General features: G+C 43.0%; 1 protein-coding gene across 2 annotated transcripts in view; it reads left to right on the plus strand.

Annotated features, from left to right (window-relative positions):
- The window catches only part of PLXNB2 (plexin B2), a 164,755-nt gene that overhangs the window by 45,798 nt on the left and 91,466 nt on the right, over positions 1-27,491 (plus strand). Inside the window, exons 1-4 of one of the 2 annotated variants that reach the window (XM_033161666.1) lie at positions 574-644; positions 18,233-19,349; positions 21,634-21,816; positions 24,985-25,107. In XM_033161666.1, coding sequence (XP_033017557.1) covers positions 18,246-19,349; positions 21,634-21,816; positions 24,985-25,107 — 1,410 coding nt within the window. In that variant the 5' untranslated portion in view covers positions 574-644; positions 18,233-18,245. Of the gene's footprint in view, positions 1-573; positions 645-18,232; positions 19,350-21,633; positions 21,817-24,984; positions 25,108-27,491 lie in introns of those variants that run through there. The other variant, XM_033161665.1, reaches the window with a different exon arrangement.

Genomic DNA, 27,491 nt, shown 5'->3' on the forward strand with positions numbered 1-27,491 from the left:
GCGCCATTTGTTTCCCATGTCACCATAACTACCTAGCCACATAGTAAATTATTGCTGAACGTGCTTTGAGTCGCAATTCCTTTTTAAGCACAAGCTGCTTTGTAGAGAAGGAAAAGTGCCACAGCCAGTTTTACTAATACAGCCCACTTCAGAAGCCAGTGGACTGTTGAAGAAAACATTAATACATTGTGCAACAGACATGGAACAGCTTTCAGCAATGCATTGTGGAGAGGTTGTTCAGGTAGCTTTGTCGAATGTCATCTGTGAAATGTAGAAGAGGGCATGAGATGATGTAACTTTAGTTGTAGCCAAAGCACGCCAGATTTCCTCCTTAACCCAAGGAAACAACTTTGGCCTGGGCAGATGTGCTGGTATGCTAACACTGCTGGAAAAATGACGGTTAGAACGTTAAACAATAAACCTGATGTAGACACCTGCTGTGCCCCTGCCCAGTGGCACGTTTCAGTTGGACTTAATACTTCAGAAGGCTGAAGTATAGTTAATGGTTTACTGTGAACAAGCCAATGGCACCTGCTTCTCTCCTCCGTTAGCATGAGCCAGGAGCAACCACAATCCCTGGCTTTGACTGCTTTGATAAGACTTGTGTTATCAACAAATGTGGATCTATGACTTCATATTTTCAGGTACCGAAGCTGGTCTGGGGCTACTGTTTGACAGAAATCCCTGTTTCTCAGAAGGAAGGAAAAGAAGGCATGGAATGTGATTCACTAATGTTTTTGCAGAATTTTCTTTTTCATTAGACAAAACAGTTGTTTTTGCTTAGCAAATAGCATACTAATAGTAATCACGAGGATCTGTTACTATAGAATCAGGTGTGGCTGTTTCACATAATTTAACTGATCTGACAAACTTTTCGCACAAATGAAAAATGACCCCCTTTCTTATTTTGACTGACTGACTCTGTTGAAAGCACAAATGTTGTCTGTTTGTTTTATAGTTTTGCAATTCATAGTAAAGAGAGTATTTGAATAAATTCACTGTTTCAGCTGCAGGAAATTCATTAGAGCTTAGTTTTTAGCTCTGGAGTTGTGACAGATTAAACCACTAAACATTGCTGTTCGCTGCTTAGCTGCTGATGGTGCAAATTCAGCAAAATGTTAGGAATTTTTGTTGCATAGCAGTAAATATAAATAGAAGTACTTCCCTGTATTTCTTTAGCTGTCCAATACGCTGTCTTTGGTATTTTGGAAACATTCTAATCCTTATTATTGTCCTATTTCAGAATATATAAATATGGATAAGGAGGGAGCTGGTGATTCCTTTTTTGTTGTCGTTGCCTAAAATTTGTTGTGTTAACTCAAAAGGTGGGTTATTTTCAGAGAGGAGAAAACAAGATTCTCTAAAACAAGGGAGAAGAACCTATAGCCATACCAATGTTGCTATACTACAACTTTCACCTACCCTGACCATTTACCTATCTAGGTAAAAAAAGGGTAAAGGATCCCTGGATGGTTAAGTGCAGTCAAAGGCGACTATGGGGTTGCGGCGCTCATCTCGCTTCAGGCCGAGGGAGCCGGTGTTTGTCTATAGACAGCTTTCTGGGTCATGTGGCCAGCATGACTAAACCGCTTCTGGCGCAACGGGACACCGTGACGGAAACCAGAGTGCACGGAAATGCTGTTTACCTTCCTGCCTACTTGTACTGCCGTGCTTTCGAACTGCTAGGTTGGCAGGAGCTGGGACAGAGCAACGGGAGCTCACTGCATAACAGGGATTCGAACCGCCAATCGGCAAGCCCAAGAGGCTCAGTGGTTTAGACCACAGCGCCACCCGCATCCTGACCTATCTATCTGGAGCTGATGGGTTGTAGCTGAACAGAATCTCCAAGAGTGGCAGGGAACACTATATTCTAAATAAGCAGACTTCCTCAAGCCACATTTAGACTGGGATAATTTCACCATCCCTGCAACCATCTCAGAGCTTCCCTTACTAGGGAAGATAATTGAATGTATAGTAGAGCACACATCTGGATGACACACTGTTCCTAAGCCAGGCCAAAATGGCTTCACTGGCACTGTGTACAGAAGTTGACAAAAGAAATTCTCCCCTCTTTATAGTTTAGAACCTCTTGAGCAGCAGCTTTGGATACGATGAGTCACATTTTCAACTAAACCAGCTCAGGAAATTATGGGTTTGGGGTCTGGCTCTTGAGTAGTTGGGTCCTTTTTCTTGTCCCAGAGGTCATCATCTGTGATGCTAGCTCAGCTTCCTCGAAGTTGGCAAGGTTTTACCATAGCTCAGTGGTAGAGCATCTGCTCTGCATACAGAAAATCCCATGTTCAATCCCTGGTATCTCCACATAGAACTGGAATAGAAATGCACCAGAAATCATGGTGAGAGGCTGTCAGCCAGTTTAGACGATAACAGTGGTAATATAGAAACAGAGGGTGTCCTAAAGTATTACCTTTTTTAGATCTCACAGTGAGGGGTGAGTAACTACTACTATTAGTAGTAGTAATAGTAGTAGTAGTAGTAGTAGTAGTTATTTAACTGACAGTGTTTCCCATGCTCAGGTCTCCAGCTATTTTTGGACTACAACTCCCATCATCCCTACCTAGCAAGACCAGTGGTCGGGGATGATGGGAACTGTAGTTTTAAAACAGCTGGAGACCTGAGCTTGGGAAACACTTATTTAACATAAATGTGAATCTGCTGGGAGACTAGAGCTTTAGTGGGCTGGTGTAATGACACTATATATTCTGCTAAATAAGTATCCAGGAGCAGCTGCGTTGAGGCTGAGTTTGAACAAGCTGTAATGAATCCAGATAAGAAAGAAGGGGCAATACCAATTATCTGGCAGGGGTGGTCATTTCCGGGATAGATGGATGGTAGCTTCCATCTGTCATCAGGGTTAACTCGGTGTTAGTGTTAGCTGGGAGCACCTTTTATCAATTTCATTTGTTACGTAGGCTGAATCTTTCTCAGAAGCAGACTGTCCCCATATGAACTTGTCCACTGACCTGGGTCTGCATGACGGTCTCTGCTCTGTGCACCCAGAACATGTCGGGGCATGCACTTAACTATTATTCAGACGTCTCCTAGATGAGATTCATAGCTGCTTGGTTCTAGTGTCTTTTTGAAGCAGAGGCGAAACTAAACTGTTTGCACCAAAACGCCTATGGCTTATAGCTGGTATGTTAAGAGCATGTGTTACTTGCGGAGGTAATGTCAACTCAAGTCTAGAGCATAAGTGTAGTAAATATGCAGTCCACAATGTGTCTTTAACTCTCTTTCCCCCCAATTTACATCCTACCACAAGAATTTTGCAGCAGTTGCTTGAGCTGTGGGAGATTTATTTCAGGGTTTTAAAAACACGGCTTTTTTTCTACATAGCATTAAAATAACTTGAAGCCCGTGTCATCATTTTCCTGTTTTCCCCTCTGTAGACTGTTAAAAGGGGTCTATATATATATGTCTTGGAGGAAGTAGAAAACTTAACCCACATCACCATTCTAGGTGCTCTTTAAGATGTTGCCTTTTGATGTGGGCAGGGCTCCTGTTTTGTATTCTAAGGTAAAGGTAAAGGGACCCCTGACCGTTAGGTCCAGTCGCAGACGACTCTGGGGTTGCAGCGCTCATCTTGCTTTATTGGTCGAGGGAGCCGGCATACAGCTTCCAGGTCATGTGGCCAGCATGACTAAGCCACTTCTGGCAAACCAAAGCAGCGCATGGAAACGCTGTTTACCTTCCCGCCAGAACGGTACCTATTTATCTATTTGATGTGTTTTCGAACTGCTAGGTTGGCAGGAGTAGGGACCGAGCAACGGGAGCTCACCCCGTCGCGGGGATTCGAACCACCGACCTTCTGATCAGCAAACCCTAGGCTCTGTGATTTAGACCACAGCGCCACCCGCTTTGTCTTCTAGGAGCCCACAATTGGCTGGTAAGTGTTGAGAGGTCACTTCCAGTACCAACTTACTAGGCGGTGAGTAGCAGATAGAGAAGATATAACTAAAACCAGTTTTCCATTGATTCAAAACATCTACCATGGTGGGTGTACATGTCTATTATATGGAAATATTAAGAAATAGTGTTTCTTAGATGGGACACCATTGCCAAATCCTTTTGTGTGCTCTGATATGGGCGTACTGTACAGATAGGCCACTCTGTTGATTTTAGTGAAGAAAACAGATCCTGTGCATGCAGAGAACTAACATGAATATTCTGCTTCTGTTGAAAAGCATAGTTTCTGCCCTTTTCCAGTGGCTGGAATAGAGCATTGGTAGTCCAAACAGTGGTTCCCTAGGATCTGACTCACAGCGATATTAATCAAACTCAATTAACCACGTAAGAGCTCAGGTATATTCAACAAAGCATTACTAATTTTCACTTACCGCCACTGACAGTTCAGTTTATACACTTGTGGAACAACTATTCTAAACAAAATATTAGTTCAGAAACCGTATTTTTGGTAATGCAGTGACTTACAAAGCATATTTTTGGCAGGGCACTTAGTCTTACGAAGCAGTGCATTAATGGCTCTTCTGGAACATCGTAAAACACAGAGCTCTTTTCCGCTATCAAAATGGAATGCCAAGTCTCCTGGGAAGATGTGGTTGATAATAAAGTAGTATTAATGGATGTGACACATTATTTCCATAAGTTGACGTGAAGTTCCAAACTTAGAAATGCTCTTGCCCTCATCTGGTTCTGTTTATGTATATTTACATGCGATATTGAGATGGCCTGGGTATGTGCATCCAATTACAATACAGATAAACAAAATTCACATGGTGGGTAATAATTTGGGTGCATATTTTCTTTCCTCCTGCAGCTCCTCGTCTAGAAACTGATGTCAGAATTTCTTCTCTGGATAAGGGCGCCTATTTTGAAAAATAATATTTTGGGGACGGGGGGGTCCTTCCTTTTTGTATGCATATGTGTTCCTCCGCTAACTGTCAGAATTATACATGGAGATAATTGTCTTCAGATTATCTAGTATTCCTTTTCTGATACCCACATTTCCCCTTTGAAATAAATTCAGGCTGACTAGATTTGATTACTTATGTTGATACTTGATACAATAAAGGAAGTAGCCTGGCCATTTTCTTCAGATTTTTATCCAGATTGATTTCTATAATAAATAGTGCATAATGGATCTGAATAATTTATTACCTAAAAGGGGGGGGGGAAGGGGGGAGCTAATGCTGATTCCTGTCAGGGCTCTGGTAACAGGACAAACTATGAGAACAGACTGTGAAATGAGCCATACCAAAATGGGTTCGTGTAGAATGCTCTAGAATTCACACGATGACTTTTAAGTGCAAGTAATCTGTCCCTTGGGATTTCTAGAGTAAAGAGGCTCAGCCATAGGTCTGAGACAATATCACGTTTGCCCAGCATGTTGGTAACATTGCATTAACCTTACCTTAGGAACAACCTAAATTGTATACTGGGATAACAGCTGTGACCAGAATTACCGTACCTGTAATGGGGAATGGCAGAATCAGTTACATGATAGTTTCCGTCGCCAAGGCTCCATGTGTCTACAACTGGCAGGCAAGGCCTTGTTGGTGCTGCCACCCAGGGTTGCCCAGTTGGCACTCACCTGTAAGAGGGCCTTTTCAGTGGCAGTTGCCCATCTGTGGAATGCCCCCCCCCTGGTGCGGTCGGCCTCCCTCTTTACTGCCTTTCAGAAGAAACTTCAAACTCAGCTTACCTGAAAAGGTTGCAAATGCCATCGTCCTTTGGTTGTGATTAGGTAAAAGGTATCCCCAAAACGAAGTGGGAGTTCATTTTTGTTATGACTGACAGGTCCTATTTCATTTTTTTAAAAAGATATTCACCCAAAGTTTGTGAACATTTTAAAAATTACCCATCCATTGCTGGCACAAATCCACCATCATTATACCCATATTGCAGGACTGTGACAACATGGGTGTTGCACCAACCCTTTAAAGTAGCCCAGATCTACTGATCTTTTTGGTAGGGTGGAAAAGGGAGAGTTAGAGGAATCATAGAATTGTAGAGTTGGGAGGGACTCTAAGGGTCATATAGCCAAGTGTTTGTCAAACTTGGGCCTGCTCTCCAGCTGTTTTTCAGACTACAATCTCCACCATCCCTGGCCACCGGTCTTGCTAGCTAGGGATGATGGAAATTGTAATCCAAAAAAAACTGGAGACCCAAGTTTGGGAAACACTGATCTAGTCCAACCCTCTGCAATGGTATACTAATGCTGGAGTGTAGTCCAGTGTTTCTGCCTCATTATTTGTTTTTGTTTTGCTTTTTCGGTAAGTAGAGTGGGGTGGGACTGGGATATGAAGTTGTTTGCGGCAGCAAGGTTAATGGAACACTGAAGGGAGCCAGGGAAAGGACTGAACGTTTCAGATGGTGAGTGGAATGTCACTGCCTGGACTACGGAGCGGTAGACCTAGAATAGTAGTTTCCTCCAACTAAAGAGTAAAAAAAGAAAATCCTGGGGAATGCCCTCGTCCTGCCTTGCCCGTACTTGCTGGCACATTCCTTAAAAGAATAATAATAATAATAATATTTATTATTTGTACCCCGCCCATCTGGCTGGATTTCCCCAGCCACTCTGGGCGGCTTCCAACAGAAACCAAATACAACAATATCAAACATTAAAAACTTCCCTAAAAAGGGCTGCCTTCAGGTTTTTTCTGAATGTCAGGTAGTTGTTTATTTCCCTGACCTGTGATGGGAGGGCGTTCCACAGGGCGGGCGCCACTACCGAGAAGGCCCTCTGCCTGGTTCCCTGTAGTTTTGCTTCTCGCAGTGAGGGAACAGACAGAAGGCCCTCGGCGCTGGATCTCAGTGTCCGGGCTGAATGATGGGGGTGGAGACGCTCCTTCAGGTATACAGGACCGAGGCCGTTTAGGGCTTTAAAGGTCAGCACCAACACTTTGAATTGTGCTCGGAAACGTACTGGGAGCCAATGCAGATCTCTCAGGACCGGTGTTATGTGGTCTCGGCGGCCACTCCCAGTCACCAGTCTAGCTGCCGCATTTTGGATTAATTGCAGTTTCCGGGTCACCTTCAAAGGCAGCCCCACATAGAGCGCATTGCAGTAGTCCAAGCGGGAGATAACCAGAGCATGCACCACTTTGGTGAGACAGTCCGCGGGCAGGTAGGGTCTCAGCCTGCGTACCAGGTGGAGCTGGTAGACAGCTGCCCTGGATACAGAATTAACCTGCGCTTCCATGGACAGCTGTGAGTCCAAAATGACTCCCAGGCTGCGCACCTGGTCCTTCAGGGGCACAGTTACCCCATTCAGGACCAGGGAATCCTCCACACCTGCCCTCCTCCTGTCCCCCAAGAACAGTACTTCTGTCTTGTCAGGATTCAACCTCAATCTGTTAGCCGCCATCCATCCTCCAACCGCCTCCAGGCACTCACACAGGACCTTCACGGCCTTCACTGGTTCTGATTTGAAAGAGAGGTAGAGCTGGGTATCATCCGCATACTGATGAACACCCAGCCCAAACCCCCTGATGATCTCTCCCAGCGGCTTCATATAGATATTAAAAAGCATGGGGGAGAGGACAGAACCCTGAGGCACCCCACAAGTGAGAGCCCAGGGGTCTGAACACTCATCCCCCACCACCACTTTCTGAACACGGCCCAGGAGGAAGGAGCGGAACCACTGTATAACAGTGCCTCCAGCTCCCAACCCCTCTAGCCGGTCTAGAAGGATGTTATGGTCGATGGTGTCAAAGGCCGCTGAGAGATCCAGCAGAACTAGGAAACAGCTCTCACCTTTGTCCCTAGCCCGCCGGAGATCATCGACCAGCGCGACCAAGGCGGTTTCAGTCCCATGGTGAGGCCTGAATCCCGATTGGAAGGGATCCAAATGGTCCGCTTCTTCCAGGCGTGCCTGGAGTTGTTCAGCAACCACCCTCTCAATCACCTTGCCCAAGAATGGTAGATTTGAGACTGGGCGATAGTTGGCCATATTGGCCGGGTCTAAAGATGTTTTTTTAAGAAGCGGTTTAATGACCGCCTCTTTCAGCGGGGCTGGGAAGGCTCCCTCACAGAGGGAAGCATTCACCACCCCGCGCAGCCCATCGCCCAGCCCCTCCCGGCTAGCTTTTATAAGCCAGGATGGGCAAGGATCAAGGAGACAGGTGGTTGGTTTCACTCGTCCAAGCAGCCTGTCCACATCCTCGGAGGTAACAGACTGAAATTGATCCCACGCAACTGGACTAGACAGGACTCTGGCACTCTCCCGCCCTGGCCCTGCTCCCACGGTGGAGTCTATCTCTTTCCGAATCTGAGCGATTTTATCTGCAAAAAACTTTGCAAACGCATTGCAGGAGATCTTGGGGTCCCTACCAGGCCCCGATGACGAAGGTGGCTCCGATAGATTCCGAACCACCTGAAAGAGTCTCCTGCTGCTATTTTCCGCAGATGCAATAGAGGCGGTGAAGAAAGTCTTCTTCGCCGTCGCTATCGCCACTTGGTAGGCTCGACGTTGAGCTCTAACCTGTGTTCGGTCGGATTCAGAATGGGTTTTCTGCCACCGGCGCTCTAGCCGTCTCAACGATTGTTTCATCGCCCTCAGCTCCGGGGAAAACCACGGGGCTGTCCGGGCTCCATGCAACCGGAGAGGGCGCTTCGGAGCCAAACAGTCAATAGCCCTGGTTAGCTCCACATTCCAGCGGGCCACCAGGGAATCGGCTGAAAGGCCATCAACATGGGATAAAGTATCCCCTACCACTCTCTGGAAACCATTTGGATCCATTAAGTGGCGGGGGCGGACCATCCGAATTGGTCCCACCTCCCTGCAGAGGGGAAGGGTTGCGGAGAAGTCCAGTTGTACCAGGAAGTGATCTGACCATGGCACTTCTTTAGTTTCACTTTTTTTTAATGTCAGATCACCAACATCCATAGAGGTGAATACCAGGTCTAAGGCATGTCCTCGGCTATGAGTTGGACCAGACTTATTCAGGGACAGCCCCATGGAGGCCATGCTTTCCACGAAGTCCCGAGCGGCCCCTTGTAAGGTCGTGTCGGCATGGATGTTAAAATCCCCTAGGACGACCAAACTAGGTGACTCCAGGAGAACATCCGCCACGACCTGAAGCAGCTCGGGCAGGGAATCCTTGGTGCAGCGGGGAGGTCGGTACACCAGAAGGAATCCTGTACTGCCCCTATTGCCCAACTTCCAGAACATGCACTCAGAGAACTGGGTCTTCCCAATAGGACGCCTGGTGCAAACTAATGACTTCCTAAAAATCACTGCAACCCCCCCTCCCCGCCCAGATGGCCTGGGTTGCTGTGCGTAAGAGAAACCTGGTGGACAAGCAGCGGCAAGGACAGGCCCATCCGCTTCATCCAACCAAGTCTCTGTTACACATGCCAGGTCAAGTCCACCATCCACAATCAAGTCGTGGATGGCAGTGGTTTTATTCAACATTGACCTGGCATTGCACAGCAGCATCTTCAGGTCATGTGGGTATCCCTTGCTGAATCCAGTATCCGTCCGGTCAGGACCAGACCCGGAGGCAGGAATAGTCCTCAGACAACGACTAAACCTGCCTCCTCGGCAATGACATGGTCTGGTCTTAGCGTAACTCCTCCTCCTGCCCGTGATCACTGAGATCGGTTGTCCCAGTGCATCCCACCCTGTGGAACCTGCCCCAGCCATTTTGTTGGCCGGGACCCCCTCCCAGGCAGCCCTGACCCCACCCCTTAAAGAACACTGCTTTCCTTTTGAATCAGTGCAACCCACCTAAGGAAGAAAATGCTATAAATTATTTTGATCCCAGCAGCTGGAAAATGCTTGTTATGGCACTTTTTGAAGCTCGGATATCCAGCTGATCTTGGCTCTCTGGAGGCATTTTCTGCATTCCCCGTTTCCTTCATGTTCACTTCTGTGAATTCTGCTAAGCTATAGGACTTAGTAGAAACATGTAATTATGTTATTGAGTCTTAAAACTGGCCTGGTTGGGGGGGGAATAAATATTATTGCTGCATTGTATTGAAAACAATTGCCTCATCTTAATAACTATTTCAAATTATTTCGCTGTTCCTTTTGTTTCACTTGCATCCTTCATTCCTAAAGGTGAAGATTAAGGGTTTGGGATAAAACTACCATGCCATCTGCAATGGTTTGCATGCAAAAATTACTAGGCCATCCTTAAAAGCAGGGCATTTCTGACTTTTGTTGAGGGGGAAGCACCACCAAAATGTTGCTGTACTTTGAAACCTTGGTCTTTTTAGGGTGTACATAACATATTAATGCATATTTTTATTCTATAACTTGATGCTGCCATTCCTGTACTGGCGACCCTTGGAAATAACTCTGAAGGGTTTCCTCCTGCAAAAAGGAATGAACTTAAAACGGAATTTTAAATGAGTAACAGTCTACCCTTGCAGGGTGTGAAAGGGGGCAAGAAAGGAACAGGTTTTTCAGGAAAGTGCGTTTTGCAATTCAATTAATCCCAGCAGATGTCCTGGGCAAGTGAAGGGGCCTTGATAGTTTTGGAGGGAGGAGGAAAGAACTGTGCACAGCTTGAGTTTGGTGCTGAAAAGGACTGCATAGCTAATCAGGTGCTATGTCAAAGGCTCTTTATAGTTCACAGTTCTGTGAGATTTCTCAGAGTGACCCTGAACTTCCACTGCTGTGGAACTGGGGATTTAAATATGGGTGGAAGGAAAAGATTGGTTTAGGGCATTAGGGCCAAAGCATAACAAAAGATTGGTTTCAGTGTCAGATTCCAGAGAAGGTTGCCTCTGTGCCCTTGGACAAATCTCACAGGTCTACTTCCCACATTTCATCTTAAACATATGGGGTGCCATCTCATGACTTCTAAAGATGCATGAAAACCAGTGTGACAGTTATGGTATGCATGCCCATGTCCAAAGGAGGACCTTTGCGAAGACTTCTTAACTGGGCTATCTCTTGAAAACGGAAGGATATGTTGTCATTTGCACAGCCCTTTCACACATAATCCCAGACAAAGGTGCAGTTTAAGAATCAGTGAGGGCTTATCCACACTTTTCCTCTGCTCTTTTTAGACACAGGGGCTTTAAAGATCTGTGTCATTGCAACCTTTTTTTCCCCTCCAGAGCTTTCCCTGGGAAAACCCGCTCTTTAAAGCTTAATCGGAGCAACCGTCAATCCACAGAAAACCCAAACTGATGTTTGCTCTAGTTAAGCACCAAAGAGTGGAATTTTGCGGGGGGACGGGACTCTGGGGCAACAAAGAAATTCTTGGACACTGAGCTTTTAAGTATGGAACTGTACCTGGAAAGAGAGGAGCCAAAGGTAAAAGTAGATAAACCCTGAGATGCAGTAGCTGAGCTTGGCTGTGGGAAAACCAGATTCACATTCTCATTCAGCTGCTGAGCTCACTGGGTAGCACTGGACAACACTGAATCTCTTGCATGATGCCGTTTGTGAAGTGGGAAGAATTATAGAAATTGGAGGGAATTGTGTACAGCCCATATCACTTGTTAATCATATACTGGACAACAAGGAGGGTCTGGGCACTCCTTCGCCTGCCACATATACATAGAGATGTAAAATTTCTGGAAATTTTGAAGCTTGGGGGGGAAAAAACCCAGGTTTTTTTCGGGGGGGGGGATGGAAATTTTTGGAAAAAATGCTACATTACCACTTCTTTTTTCTTTCCAGATTGAAAGTCATTCTGTTGCTTTAGAAACATAAAATATAACTATGGACAATTTTAGTGGGCATAAAATTAACACAACTAGCATATTAAAAATATAGTGTATCCAAACAATTATTACAAACAGAATTTACTTTTAAAATAATATTTATTTGTATTTGTAACAAATGGAGCAACAATCTCCTGAACTATTTACTAGTTTATGTGGAACAAAAAACAAACCTCCACAAAACAATTTTTAAAAACACAGAAGTAACAATTATTCATATTTCCTCTCCATAGTATTTTTTTAAAAAAACATTCTCATCAAAAGAACTGAAGAAGGAAGTGGGACTAAATTTCAATGAATGGGCATGAAATTTAATCAGAATCATTTTCTGAGCTGTAATGATCACTATCAGTTTCAGTCTCTGCTTCTGCATCTACTCTGTTGTGTCTGTCATTATCACAGTTATTATGGACTTCTAAAAACTGAAGGTTTGCTCAGATTGAAACCATTTTTTCAATTTTCCGAATTTTTCTGCATTTTTTCCGGGTCTTCACATCTCTACATATACGTACTTTCTAGACTTGAAATTTTCCACAGGTTTTCATGGATTAGGCTCTATTTAAGAAATTGATGAAATTGTAGATACTGTGAGTCTGTGTGGTGTTGCAGCTAAGTGTGCAGACGGTGAGGAAGGAAGTCACCAAAGGCTTAATAATCCTACACTTATACTTTTTCTGCACAATTTTTTTTTTACAACTGTTTAGAACAAAGGTGGGGAATCTGTGGCCTTCCAGATTATGTTGCACCCATCAGCCCCAGTCAGTATGCCCCGTGGTCAGGAATGGTGGGAATATAGTCTGGCAGCATACGGAGGGCTGCAGTGCATGCTTTTTGCTTTCCTCACCTTCCATCTTTCAAGCCAGAGGCCCTCAGGGCACACAGCATTTAGTTAAAATGCTACACGGCAAATAGAACATAGCCAGATTAAACCAATAGATGTAGCAAAACATTAATCCAGCAGCAGAAAAACCACATTTAAATTGGTCGTCTCTGTAGACCTGAAGGAAAAGACACATCTTAGCTTGATATCAAACTGTTAACAATGGGGGCAACAGTGTATCCAGTAGGAGGGAGCTCCTTATCCAGGGTGCCATAGCAAAGAAGGCCCTGCTCTGCATTGTCACATAGTGAATGGCAACTGTTGATTGAGCTACAAGCAGGGCTTCTTCTTAAGACGTAGGAAATGGGGGGGGGATGCATTTTCAGATACTTGGGTCACCAAAATCGGCATCTTAAATGGGGCCTGGTAGCGATTAGGCACCCAGTGCAGCTTGGTGGTGCATGACCTCACTTTGGCAATAAGATTTCTTCTGCATGGTAAGGCATAATTGTGAGCTCTCACCTGTGGTCATAATTTCGCCTCCATCATCTGGCCTGTTTCATTGCCCAGCATGCCTCTGGAAACCATCCAACCTCCACATTGCCAGAGAAGACCTTTATGACCCTGCTACTGCAGTTAGAAAGACAAACTCTCTGTTTGTTCCAGAGCGTTCTTATTCTTACAGTGCATAATACCCTGTTTCTGTGGCCTTTTTGAAGGGGATGTTCACTGCACCTCTGTTGCTTAGCTTCTGGCATAGCTTCTAAGTCTCACTTGCTTTCCGATGCTGGCTTGCTTCCTTTTTTTTATTTTGTGGTATTTTTGCTTTTATGTTCCCTGTACCTTAGGAAATGCGACTGACAAATGTTTACAGTAAACAAATGCTTGATCAGATGAGACCGCTGTCAAAGTTGCTCAGAAGTCTCCTAGGCAGACCTTTGTCGAAGTTAATAATAAAGTGTGCTGCAGTTGTGTGTCACCTCTGCCTGCTTTACTAGTTGCTCTCCTTAACTTAAAGCCTTCATAGTTTTTTATCTTCCAGCTGCTGGGTTTAAGACCCCAAGGGAAGTTATGTGCACTATCATTCACCCCCGTTTATGTATCTAGTCATAAAAATACAGTGATCGCTGCCAGGAAGGAGCAGAATTAGTGGGTGGTTAGAAATTTCAGTATGGGCACAGGCATATGACTCTTTCCTCTCCTGCCTGAAACTTTCTTGCAGATTGGATATTGACTTTTTTTGGTCTCATTAGCCAGTGGAACTGATGAGTCAGGCAGCTCCAGCAAGCAGTTCACTTTTCTGCCAACTTAGACTTCTGTTTTGGCACAGACAACCAGATTTTCTCTCCCCCCCCCCATGTTTTTATTCCTTTGGTGCCCCGTGCTGTTTACACCCACCCTTGTGTTAGCCCCTGCTCTTCTAGGTTAGGTTTCCTTGTTTTAAATTGCTTTCTCTGAGGCCTGGCATTTGTCTTTGCCGGTCTAGAGCTTTTGGATCTGGCTTGAGCTTCCTTTGAGCTTTCCAAATCCTCTCCTCAGCATGTCAGCTGTGAATGCTTGCGTGATTAATGATTGGAATTGAGACTGCTGGATCACATAGTCTTTCCCTGATTTCCCCTCCTCTGAATAATAGTTTTGTGCTTTGCAGGCCTGTCATTATTTGCAAGGGGTGGGATATCTGTGGTTTGGAAACCGCTGAGGTTACTGACACAGATAGGAAGAGCCTTCCCCTGCATATTCTAGTTCGCCAGATAAACTCCTCCTCCTCCTCAGGATGGAGCAAAATCATTTAAAGTGATGGAAGAGAGGAAACATCATTAGTATTATGGAAGGTAAAGGTGGGTGGGTGGGAGGGAACACTTTAAACACTGGAGAAATCCTCAAAGCTAATACACAGGTGAAACTCAAAAAATTAGAATATTGTGGAAAAGTCCATTTATGTAAGCAATTGTTTTCATTAGCTACTGGAGTTTAATATATGAGATAGACTCATGACATGCAAAGCGAGATATGTCAAGCCTTTGCTTGTTATAATTGTGATGATTATGGTGTACAGCTAATGAAAACCCCAAAGTTGAAATTGTTAATTTGGGGTTCTCATCAGCTGTACGCCATAATCATCACAATTATAACAAATAAAGGCTTGACATATCTCGCTTTGCATGTCATGAGTCTATCTCATATATTAGTTTACCTTTTAAGTTGAATTGCTGAAAGAAATGAACCTTTCCACGATATTCTAATTTTCCGTGTTTCACCTGTAAATGTTCTCGAAATTCAGTCACCACGGAGCTGGCCACAGCGTAACGTTTTACCGAAGATCATTCAGAACCATGTCTGCCAAGCAGTTACACATGCAAACCATTACATTAGAACTGAATATGCATTGGGGGGGGGGAGGTATCTGTGAAGAGGACGCTAGATTTCTGCCAGCTTGCCTGATTGCAGATTTTGCCTAAAAATGCAGATTTTGCCATTTCTGTCGTTATTTTTATTTTTGTATGGGGATCATTTCCGAAAGGCGTTTCTGTGGCTTATCACAGAATGTGTGCTCAGGAATCGCCACATCTAGCCAAGTTCATGGAATCCCATTGCAGGTTTCTCTAACTTATTCTAATTTCCACCCAGCCTGGACTCCCCCACACCTCCAACTCTCCTTGCTTGCTTTCTTCTGCTTTAAATATGGGCACAGGCACAGCTGCTAGCACACCAGCCTGCCAGACTTGCATGCATATTGAATTACTGTTCTGTAATAGCTGGTGGAGTATTGGTTGTTCCTGAAGGTGCATGTACTCCCACTGTATGATGTTGCTTGTGAGTTCATTAATCGGGCTTTATTGATTGTATATTAGAGCTTAGTAAAAAAAAAAAAAAAAAAAACCAGCTGGGTCTCAAGCAATTGTTGATGCAGAAAGGCATCAGAACAGCAGAAGCAGGCATCAAAAGAAGGAGAAAACTGGGATTTGGGGAGTATGCAGTCTGCAGGGTGGATTTGATATAAATCAAATCGATTTAAATCACTAGTCAGTAAGACTTGATCTAAATATTTTTTTTTTAACAGAAAAACTCATTCTTGCTGGTATAATCTTAATATTTACAACCAGATGAAGGTTTCAATTTTGGAATACAGTAATAAATTTTAAGAGTAATTTTTACAGTTATATCAAAAATTACTGATTTGGTTATACTATTAGAAATACATAGACAGATAATTTTATTTAATAACAATTTAAACAATTTATTTAATTAAAACAATAACATTATAGCATATGTATCCATGTTCGTTAACTGATGTGGTTAAATGGTTAAAAAAAACTTAGAGTGAGTTTTAGCACACATGAAAAACTTAAAAACAAATCCTTATTTCCTGATGAATAGCCTTTGGAATATAATGTAACTTAAATAGAATACTATCTTTAGAAAGATTTTTCCTCCAAAAGCGTTTTATTTTAAAAATCCAATTTAAATTTTAAGAAATCTGACTTAAATAAAAAAAAATCTGATTTAAATTATATATATATATATATTTTAAAAATCCAATTTTATTTATTTATTTATTTTAACTAATTGATTTTTATCCACCCTGGCGGTCTGCAAGAAGACCGGGTTTGCTAATGCATGAGTGTATGTTTGCGTATGAAGCTAATTTTAACCGAGATTTTTGGCATCCACGAGTCTTGCATTACATACTACTTCAGTGCCTTTTGGAAGCAGAGAACATGATTGAGAAATGCTTGCGTTAGTAAAGCAACAGAGACAGTAGTCCTGTCGTACATAATCCATGTAGGGCAGCCAACCAAGTAGCTCAGTGAACATCCTGCTTTGGCTGCCTGCATGTGACTGCAGAGAGAAGGAGGTTGTCTAGCAAACTACTTAAGTGATTACCCAATGGCTTCTTGCATTGGTTTGGTGCAACCAAGGAAAGCCACATAGCTGTGTTAGATGTGCCGACTGAGTGTGGGCACCGACACTCTCCCATGTCTGGACTTGAACTGAATCAGCACTGAGAAAATAGCACTACTGTACTAGGTAGTAGGCTACTTTTTCATGAATGATCATATCGTTCTGTGTACCGCCTCTTGTTAGTTCTTGAGACATACGTTTAAGATAGGCCAGTATGGTTATCCGTAGATTACAGCTGGAAGCTAAACTAAGAAAGCTGGCTTGCCTTAAAACTATTTTGTAAACACACTGCTAAGGTGGTAGTAAACAAGAGAGTCACGTATTCTCATAAGCAACGCTAGCTGTCATTTGACTGGTTTTTAGAAACGTAAGACGTTTGCTGCTCTAAAGTCAAAGCATAGCATACTCTTTGGCTTTATTAGGGCAACACATTAAGCACAAGCGTTGATTCCTGAGCTCCTGGAGAGGAGCTTGGCATGTACTTCCAGTGTGGTGTAGTGGTTAAGAGCGGTAGACTCGTAATCTGGTGAACCGGGTTCGCGTCTCCGCTCCTCCACATGCAGCAGCTGGGTGACCTTGGGCTAGTCACACTTCTTTGAAGTATCTCAGCCCCACTCACCTCACAGAGTGTTTGTTGTGGGGGAGGAAGGGAAAGGAGAATGTTAGCCGCTTTGAGACTCCTTCGGGTAGTGAAAAGCGGGATATCAAATCCAAACTCTTCTTCTTCTACCATGCTGCACTGAGTGCTAAACCGAGGTTAACAGATGGCCTCCCTAACCACAAGCTGTAACCTTTGCTCTTGGTTACCGTTTATGGTTAATGAGGAGAGAGTTTAACCGCAAACCCCAACTAAGCCAAACCTTGAGCAAGGCAGCTACGAGTTCCTCCCCCCAAGAGCCCATATGTACCCTTGTGCAAAGCCGAAGTTTGGTTTGGTGTGTTGCGTTGTGTGAACCAGGCCGCCATTGCAATGTCAATGTTTCCTGCCCACCAGGGAGTGCAGCAAAATTGACTGTGAATCGTGGTTTGCAGGGGCGAGGGATGTTGGCTGCCGTTTTAGTTCAGTAATTTGTGTTTTAATCATTGGAGGGGTTTGTGCTTTTTTGTTTCTATTTGTAAGCCACTTCGAACAACTCCTAGAAGGGGAAGGTGGGGGAGGAGGTTATACACTTTGGGGACGACGACGACGACAAGCAAAATAAATAAATAAATGGTAGAACTGTGGATTATAAGAAATATAGCTGCTGTTGAAAATGTCAGTGCTATGCCAGCCCCCCCCCCCCCCAAGAATTCCTACCGGTACCATTTTCACACAATAACCAGCCGCAATTTATTCGGCACTGCTGATTAATTTTGGCAGTAGCAATTAGACGCGAGAATTTAAACCCACCATATGATGAGTTGAAGCCTTAATTATTATATAACCAAGCATGCTCCTGGTGAGGGACACTGATGGGCAGTATAACTTATTTATTATAATTTATTTTTTAAGCCTGTTATTTTTTAGAAGGAATTTGAACTCTTTATTTTAATGCTTGCATTCGGAAGCATTCAAAGCACATCATCTGCAAAAAGATTCGATTTGTGCCTCGTTCCTTCAACCATGATACCCTCAATACCGCTTTGGAATCTCAAATTTATTGCCAGAACCTCTATTGCTACCACAAAAAAGTAGCAGCAATAGAGGGCAGCTCTGTTTAGTTCCTCTTATTAATAACAAAGCCAACTGAATCTTCTCCGTTGATAGTGATTTTTTTTTGCCAAATATCTTAATTCATTAGCAAGATCATACGGCAACAAATCTTATTTTTAGCTAGAAGTAATATATTTTATATCTTTATTTCTCAGGTATCGCCCAGAAATGGCTGTTTGGATTTGGACCCTGAGCATTCTGAGCTTCTCTTGCTTGACCTGCGCATTAAGGCCTAAGAAATGGGATTCGTTTCTGACCAACACAGAACTGAACCACCTGACGGTGAATCACAATACAGGGACAGTCTATTTAGGAGCAGTAAATGCCCTTCATCAGCTTACGAAAGACTTGAAACCCTATCCGTCCGTGGGTGAGGTATCCACTGGGCCACAACTTGATAACAAAATGTGCACACCTCCCATTGATGCAAACCAGTGTACTGAAGCAAAAGATACTGACAATTACAACAAGATATTTTTGCTGGACACACAAGAGGGACAGATTGTGGTTTGCGGGAGCCTGTTTAAGGGCATCTGTTGCATAAGAGAGCTCGAGAACATTTCAAAGATAGTTTACTATGAGAACGGCAGCGGAGAGAAATCATTTGTTGCAAGTAACGACGAGGAGGTAGCCACAGTGGGGCTGATCACCTCTTTGAAAAAAGGCCGAATGATGTTTGTGGGAAAGGGAAATGGACCAAGTGACAATGGGATAATAATCAGCACTCGGCAGCTTTTCGACGGGGATGGGAAAGACATTTTTGAACTGTATGCAGAGCCTGCTGTTATCAAATCGACGTACCCTTCCTCGAGCACGCAACAGTTTCTGTACATCTTTGAAGACAGCAAATATGTGTATTTTATTTTCAATCAGTATGAAAAGCAGCCCCTTAAAAACCGGACAGTCATTGGGCGGCTCTGCAAGGAAGATGAACAGTACCATTCCTACTTTGAAATGGACTTGGAATGTAAAGATGCCAGTGGTCCTTACAACCAGTGTAATGCTGTCTATGCCTCTGTGCCTGGGCAGGATCCAGCATCATCGGAGCAAGACGATGGTGCCTTGTCAGAGGACAAAATGCTAATTGCACTTTTCAGGAGGATCAACAAAGACAATAACTCTGTGGAATCTGCCATGTGTGTGTTTTCCTTGGAGGAGATCAACCAAAAAATGGAGGAAAAACGGGAGCAATGCTATATGAAGGATAAACGGAACGTGTTTTACAAACCATTCCGAACAGAAACTGCTCCGTGCACTTCTCAGTCTCACCCGGTAATATGAAAGCGCTTAAAAAAAAAAAAAAGTTAAAAAGGGAAGGGAAGAAAGGTTGAAAACCCTGTGTTTTAGAAACACATTTTAAATCTGTGAAGCAAAAGTGTGAGGCCTGGGAGCTGGAATCTAAAATGTTTCAGCGCAGGTCTTTTCGGCTCCAGATATTTTTTTGCACAACATGTAAAATCTTTTTTCTTCTTCTTCCCTGGCAATATTGTATCACTGCTTTATACTAAGTTGTACTTAGGTTAATATTCAACTGACAAAAATAGTTATGCTCCTAGTGTTCACTTTTGGAAGCAAAGTGTAAATTTGACCATTCAGGTGTTTTAAGTGGGCTAAATCCAGTCAAAAGGTGCCATTGTCTCAGTGAGACAGATTTAGCGTTTGCTTTGTATGTCCTACGTTGAGATAAGTCCACTTTTAAATTTTTCTTCTTCTTCCCTGGCAATATTGTATCACTGCTTTATACTAAGTTGTACTTAGGTTAATATTCAACTGACAAAAATAGTTATGCTCCTAGTGTTCACTTTTGGAAGCAAAGTGTAAATTTGACCATTCAGGTGTTTTAAGTGGGCTAAATCCAGTCAAAAGGTGCCATTGTCTCAGTGAGACAGATTTAGCGTTTGCTTTGTATGTCCTACGTTGAGATAAGTCCACTTTTAAATTGCTTCATTTGAAATGGATGGTGCCCATTGCCCCCTCCCCCCCTCATCACTATCATTCATAGCAGAAACCAGCACCAGAATTTTGCTCTATGGACCCCACTGAACAGGCCTTCATTGATGCAGTTTGGGGGCACAGAGCTGGTTTTCTATATTTAAGGTGGCATTTGTTATCAGTTTGGCTTCTAATCCTTTTGAAAAAGCTAAAAACGAGACATCAGTTTTTCTCATTCCTAGAGACAATAATGTGGGCAGAACAATGTTAATTATGACAAGCTTATGTCTATAACTTTTTTATCAATCAGTCGCCTTTATTGGTATAAAAAGTGCATCGTATACATGGATCAGAACACAGCGCAGTTACAAAACATAGTAGGAGATACTTTAGGATAAAACTGACCAGGCATCATGAGGTATGAAGATGGCTCTCAGGACCTATGGTGACATAATTTCATAGCGTCACTCAAAAATATTGCCCCATTTTCCACAACATCATTACAGTGGTACCTCGGTTTAAGAACAGTCTGTTTTAAGAACGATTTGGTTTACCAACTCTGCAAAACCGGAAATAGTGTCATGGTTTGAGAAGTCTACCTCGGCCTAAGAACAGAATCCGAATGGTGGAAGGGCACCGGCGGCAGGAGGCCTCATTAGGAAAAGCGTGCCTCGGTTTAAGAACGGTTTTGGTTTAAGAACAGACTTCCAGAACGGATTAAGTTCGTAAACCAAGGTACCACTGTACTAGCTTTTATGGCTTGTATCTGAAACTCAGCGAAATTATGGATGACTCTTTTAAAAAATAAAATAAAACGCTTCCTATCCTGTACATTAGTGTCCTTTACATCCAGAAATTCACCTTAGATTTGAGTGTGGCCAGATTTTAATATTTTCTATCTTGTATTTCTTTTAAAAAAAATAAAAAGCTATAAAATGATTTCCCTCATTCTAAAAGGGGGAAATATTACACAGGAGACTTTTTTAAGTATCCCCCAAATATCCCATTTTTCAATTTGAAAAACTGTATGTGGTGATGGTGGTGGGGGAAAATCTTCCATAGAGAAAATAAAAAGGATTTCCAGTGTAGCAGTTTTCTGTGCCTTCCTATGTCTAAGACCAACCACAGTGCCTCTAACACAAGCAGGGGCCATGATCCCTTGATACAGCATCTTCAAGGAAGGGCTTTCCTACTAACTAAGGACCCCCACATCCAAACAACTTCATATGGATGCCCTGCTCAAAATATGCAGAGAGGTGTTTCCACATCACAACATGCATCAGTTTGGGCTGAATTTGGGTGCCATCCGTACCATATATCCAGTCCACAGAATCTTTGTCCTGGGGACACTTGAGATGTTTCTGCAACCACCTTAGGTCAGGGATGGATCATAAGCTACCCTGAGGTGTTATCCCCACCTGTGGGACCTTCAACTAGCAAGGATGGGGGAGATCTGCACCAGCAGTGATGTAAGCTGAGCAGAGGGGTACCTCCATTCAATCGAAGCCCCTCCACACATAGTGTGGCATAAGGGGGGGGGGGTTGGGTTTCAGCCCTAGTTTCCAAGTTCAGAGTTTATCACCCGTCTGACTGTTGTGTTTCTGTTTCTTGCTTCATTTATTAGAATTCAAGCCAAGCCTTTCCGTGTGGTTCTGAACATCTACCATACCCTCTGGGAAGCAGAGAGGGAATTACTACAGAACCTTTATTGAAGAAGAAGGGTATAGACTTAACTGCAGTGACCTTTGCAGTAGAGAACACGCATACAGTAGCATTTGTTGGGACATCGGACGGCAGAATCCTGAAGGTAACCTCAATGTCTTAAATGCTTTCTTGTTCTTATTCTTGTTCTTGTTGTTGTCATTTTTAAAAAAGAAGCATGGCCTATTTTTGCAATATAAGAAAGCTATGGTCAGAATGAATCTGCCATAGATATAAGGTTTATCCGGTATGTTGCTTGACTTTTAAACAGAACAAACTTTCAATAAAGCATTTCATGAAGTGAATCCGATAAGCATATTCAAACAACTTGTTTATATGTATTGTGGCAATAGTGACATATTGAACCCCAGAATTAAAAGTAATCATTAAAAAAAAAATCATAACCATTCCTAAACACCATGAAATCAAAATCTGTGAACATATTTCAGCCCAAAATCAATAAAACCATGTTCAAATATGTCCTTCTCAAAGCTGTACCTGTGTGTGCATTCAAATTCAAATAAATATCAACCCATTAGCCTGGCAGAAACCTGGAACGCCTCCCGTTTGTTGCAGTTGTTATTTAGTAGAGTTAGGGCAACCAACTTCATTTAATCCAAGCCTGATAGAGTTCTCCCTCATACTAATGTATCTTTTTTGTCCCATTCTCAACAGATAACTAGAAATATAGCGCTGCAGATTTGTAGAGAGAATATGGTTCTGAGCCAGTACTATGTTCAGCCATTGACGATGAGCTATATTACTGCTCTTCCTTGTCTCCTTGTGTGACCAGTTCACTGCTGTGTTTGAAATGGGAAAGCTATGGTTTGCGCAAACTACATTTGGCCTACGGACTAAAACTGGGAACCCACTTTGAATGATGTTTCCAATTACGACTTGCAGGAAAATGATTTGTGCATACCAGAGCTTGATAGAACAGCAAACTCTTACTAGCTTGCCAGGAGCAAGGAAGTCAAGGAGCATATTGGAGCACTTGCAAGAAAAGGAGCGCATGAGCAGAGCGCTCAGACCCAGTGGCAAAGCAAGTTAATTTCATTACCAAATGAAAAAGTTAGAGGGGTTAGAATATGTCCAGGCTAATAGCAAGGTCTCTCGAGTATAAAACCTTAATAGATATCCCTAATACAGAATATGGATCAGAAATTATGAATGAACTTTGTTTTTTTTTTTTTTATAAGAATTTATTGACATTTTTACTTATAACAACATACAACCTTAACCACACCTACATTTATACACATACAAAACAAATACAATTACACATCTATTACAAAAATTGCCATGATTTTTCTTCTTAATTAGACATCTCAAAAAAAAAAAATTTCTTTTTCCAATCTTGACAGTTGACTTCCCCTGCCTTTTCACCTTCGAGTTTATATCCATAATCTACTTTTTAACCTCTTCATTTAAAAAATTAAACTTAATTATATATATAAAGTAAAACATTCATCTTAATCTTCATCTTAATCTTAATCGTCTTAATCTATAAACTTAAACCACTTAAATTGACTTTATTTATACTACATCCTCATCAATCCTCACAAATCGTCCTCATCAAATCTATCTCTTCTATCCTTTGAACTGCTGCTAATAACATAAAAACTTGAAATATCTCTTTTCATGTTCAAACAAATAATAAAACAAACTATTGTTGACAGTGTTCACCCTCCAATTTCAAAATACCATAACAGATTGCTTTAGATTTTACTTAATACTTCACCCCACACCCCCTCTGTCCATTCTTCTTCTCCTGATGGCATCAGCACTGAACTTCCATGCAACTTCCCTCTCCCAACGTCCACAGATCCAGGCACAGTCCAAAGCTCTCCTTGCCACGAGCTCCGAGGTATCCAACTCTCCCTCTCTCAGCTTCTCCGGTTCTTTGTAGCATTCCTTTTCTTCTTGTAAATACCTTAATTCTCTGTCCCTGGCCCCCGAGCTCACACCTCGGGGACTGGATATAGCAAATCTTGACATCGCCTTGGGACTGCCACCCCCAACAAGCGAATTTCTTCTCCGAAGTAGCTCATTCATTTCTTCCCATCTTTCCATCCATCCTCTCAGCTCTTTGACAAGATTTTCTTCCAAAGTGTCAAAAGTTTTGTTAGCCTCCTCTGTGGGCAGTTGGTTCCATTTCAGACCCCCACACAAGACTTTAACTTTTCTGTAAATTAGTTCCACCTTCAAGGCAGTGAGCCTTTGTTCATCTGTTAGTCCAGAGTTCAATACCAGTTCAAGGACGAAACCCAGCATACTGGCAGAGGAGGAGGAAGTGGGTATCATATTTCTTCTCCTGTCTCTTTGTTCGTCGCCATTTTCCTAAGCTGGAGCGCAAACACCGCAACTTTAAATAGAGATATTTTCCGCTAGTTAGCTTCCCAAGAAAAAAGTTTGCCAGTCTCATGTATCGATTTTAGATACTTTATAACCAGTTCTGTGGCAGCAATCCCTCAAATTGGTTAATTTCTTAGGCTCGAAGGGAGGGAGGCAGGCTGCCTTTCTCCTTCCCCCCGGATCGTTCCAAAAACACGATTTCTGCCAAGATTATTTACTCACGACCACCGGGTTCCTTTAGCTCCATTCTTCACAGGTAGAACTTAGACGCTCACCGCGGGCTTTGCCGCCGCATTTGCATCCCGGTTGGGGCATATCCCCGTAAGCCCGGCTCCGTTGTCCCTTCACCCCCACTCCCCCTTTACAGGGGGGCAGGGGAAGGGTTCGGAGCCTCCGCGGGCGCAGCCGGGGAGCCCAGGGTGCGGGACGCTCTTCCCGCACCCCAACCGGAGCCGCGCGCTGCGGTAGCGCGGCTCCTAACCCCCGGGATGGACAAGGCGCTTCAGACCCGAAGCAGCCTTCGACCACCCGGCGATGGCGTCGCCGCCGGAAGTCCCAGAAATTATGAATGAACTTTGTAATAATATTGAGTGTAATTTTGAAACTTGTTTGACTCTTGTGGGCCCTTCCAGCTGTACAGTTGTATGATTCCATGATCTGAAATCATAACACATGGGGGGAGGGGGGAATGGCAAAGAGCTTTGCCCAGATAGAAACTGATAATTCTCACCAGAATAGAGCAAGATTTTGAAAAAGGCAATGATGTTGGAAGACCAGTTCTCCTTTCTTGCAGCTCAACAATTATTTCTTGGAGTGGCTTTGTTTTAAAATGAAAATGTCTAAATGTGTTTCAACTTAAATACTTTTTTTTTTTTTTTTACTGAAATAGCTAAGATAACGTAGTTAATCTGTATTCCAGGTGTTTCTGTCGAATCCTGAAAAGGAATATGCTGGAGTCCTTGTTGAAAAAAACAAGCCTATCCAGAAAGATCTCGCCCTAGATGCTCTCCAAGAGAACTTGTATGCGATGACTGCAAAAGAGGTACAAAATGCTTGGAAACGGCAATGAAACTTTAAAGATTGTGTTCAACTTGAACATGTTTCTCAGGGCATATCTGCAGGGTGAGCTGGACCTATAGCTGTGTTGCTAAACAGAAATCACAAGAAATACACAGGCATAGTCCCTTGAATAGGGAGGCTTATTTTTGCCACACACACACAAAACCGGAAGTTAACAAGTGTTCCCAGAGCTGGCACTCTGCACATGCCCCAAGACAATGCAATTGCTTTATTTTCAATCAGCAGGCAACTGTGCAGACCCATTGCAAGTGCACAGAGAAAGCAACCCTTAGCATAGCTTCCCTCATGGAAAGGAAATGGCTCGTCCTCATTAGATTGAGAGGTGAAGGAACTCTGGGTGTAGAGCAGCAGCTAATTATGCACTTGGACCAAAGCAAAACGCCCCAGTAGATCTCCTGGTGTAATGTGTAGTTCGGCTTAGCCTTAGCCCAAGTCCAGCATGCATACTGTAGGACCACATGACCTATCATTGGTAATTCTGGTGATCTGAAAGCTGGCTGTTGTGTGCTTCCTGGGACCAGAGTTATGGCACCAAGAACTCCACAGTATATAATATTTTTTAAAACAAAAACAAAAACAAGCAAGTAATGTGTACATGAAGAGGATTTGATGCAGCTTTTTCAGGGACAAATAGGGAAATGGAAAGCAAGTAGGTATCACACAGAGAAACTGTTATATGCTCCCTGGTTCCTTTTCTATCTCTTCAATTTATGTTTTGCTAAATAAGCACGGAGGGTAGCTTGTAGCAACTCTCTTTTAAATTTCAGTGGTGCCCCGCTAGACAAATGCCTCGCTAGACGAAAAACTCGCTAGACGAAAGGCATTCGCTAGCGGAAGGCTGCCCCGCAAGACGAAAAAGTCAATGGGCTTGCCTCGCAAGACGGGGGGGGGGAATTTTTTTCGCGAAAACCGCTACTTTGCATTGGTGCTTCGCAAGACGAAAAAATCGCTATACGAAGACACTCACAGAACGAATTATTTTCATCTTGCGAGGCACCACTGTTCTTCCCTCAATATCGTATGTGCGTTTATGACATTTGTATGCCACCCCATAGCATAGCATGTTCTCCAGGCAGCTTACAGTAAATAGCTCAAAGCAATGGCAATACAAATTGAAACACAGAACCATTTAAAAATATTTTTAAAACAGAACAGAATTTGCTGCATCCCCAAAATTAAGAGAGGGTTTTTTTAAAACAACAACAACAACAACAACAACAACAACAACAACAAAGGATGAAATTTACCTCAGTTTATTTAAAAGGCCTGGGTGAACAAAGGCCTGACACCAAAAAGATCACAAAGAGGGTGCCAGGCAAACCTTGTTAGGAAGGCTGTTCCATAACTGAGGCGCCACCACTGAAAAGACTCTGATGGTGGCCTGCCTCAGTTCATTCAGTGGAGGCACTGGGGACTGGGGTTTAAGTAGGAACAAATGACAGAAGGTAGTCTTTCAGGTAACCTTGTTCCAAACTATTTAGAGCTTTAAAGGTTAAAAACAATCATTTTAATTTGTCCCTGAAATGGGCTGCGAGCCAGTACAACTGACAGAAGCATTGTTGTAATATGGTCAAACCATCCAGTGCCTTTTAATAATTTTGCATCCCAGTTATATAGCAACTAAGGTTTCCAGGGTGTTTTAAAGACAGCCCCAAATACACCAGACAAAAATAGTATTATGTAGAGATTGGGAAATTCCTCCCCTGCATAGTCTCTTTTGTTTTATGTGCCACATAAGCAGATGCAGAGGCTCTCAGGCTTAGTAGTATTCCCTTTCAAAAATAGATTAGCAGAAAGTAGTTATTATTCATGCTAGCTTTGTGGCTCAGGGTCTGTTCCTCCATCTTCTGCTCAGCAAATTCAAAGCATCATTAAGAATCATCAACAGGTGCTTGTTTGGGCAATAGGCATGGTTAGTATAATCAACACTGCGAAAGGATTCTCTTTGATTTTTTTTAAGCAAGAAGATATTTAAATTTAATTTGTAGTTTTCTAATGACTTACAATTTAGTGCTAGGATTATTGAGTGATTTTATCACATGACTGTGAGTGTTTTGCCAGCCTGCATCTGGACCTGTTCACGTGTTTCGCTGGCCCTTGTAGTCCATGAGGTGTGATATTTGGAATCCCTTTTATCCAGAGTTCATTGTATACTATGGGAAATTGCAGTGTCCCTTTAACTGTAACCACTTGGGGGAACCAATGAACCCACATTGGGTTCAAAGGCAGAATTGGGTTTCAATAAGATCTTAACAGATTGGAGAACTGGACCCAAACTAGCAGAATGAATTTCAGTAGGGACAAGTGTAAGGTTCTACACTTAGAACCAGCTGCATGAATATAAGA

This window comes from Lacerta agilis, chromosome 10 (genome assembly GCF_009819535.1).
Source record: "Lacerta agilis isolate rLacAgi1 chromosome 10, rLacAgi1.pri, whole genome shotgun sequence".
Taxonomy (NCBI): Eukaryota; Metazoa; Chordata; class Lepidosauria; order Squamata; family Lacertidae; genus Lacerta; species Lacerta agilis.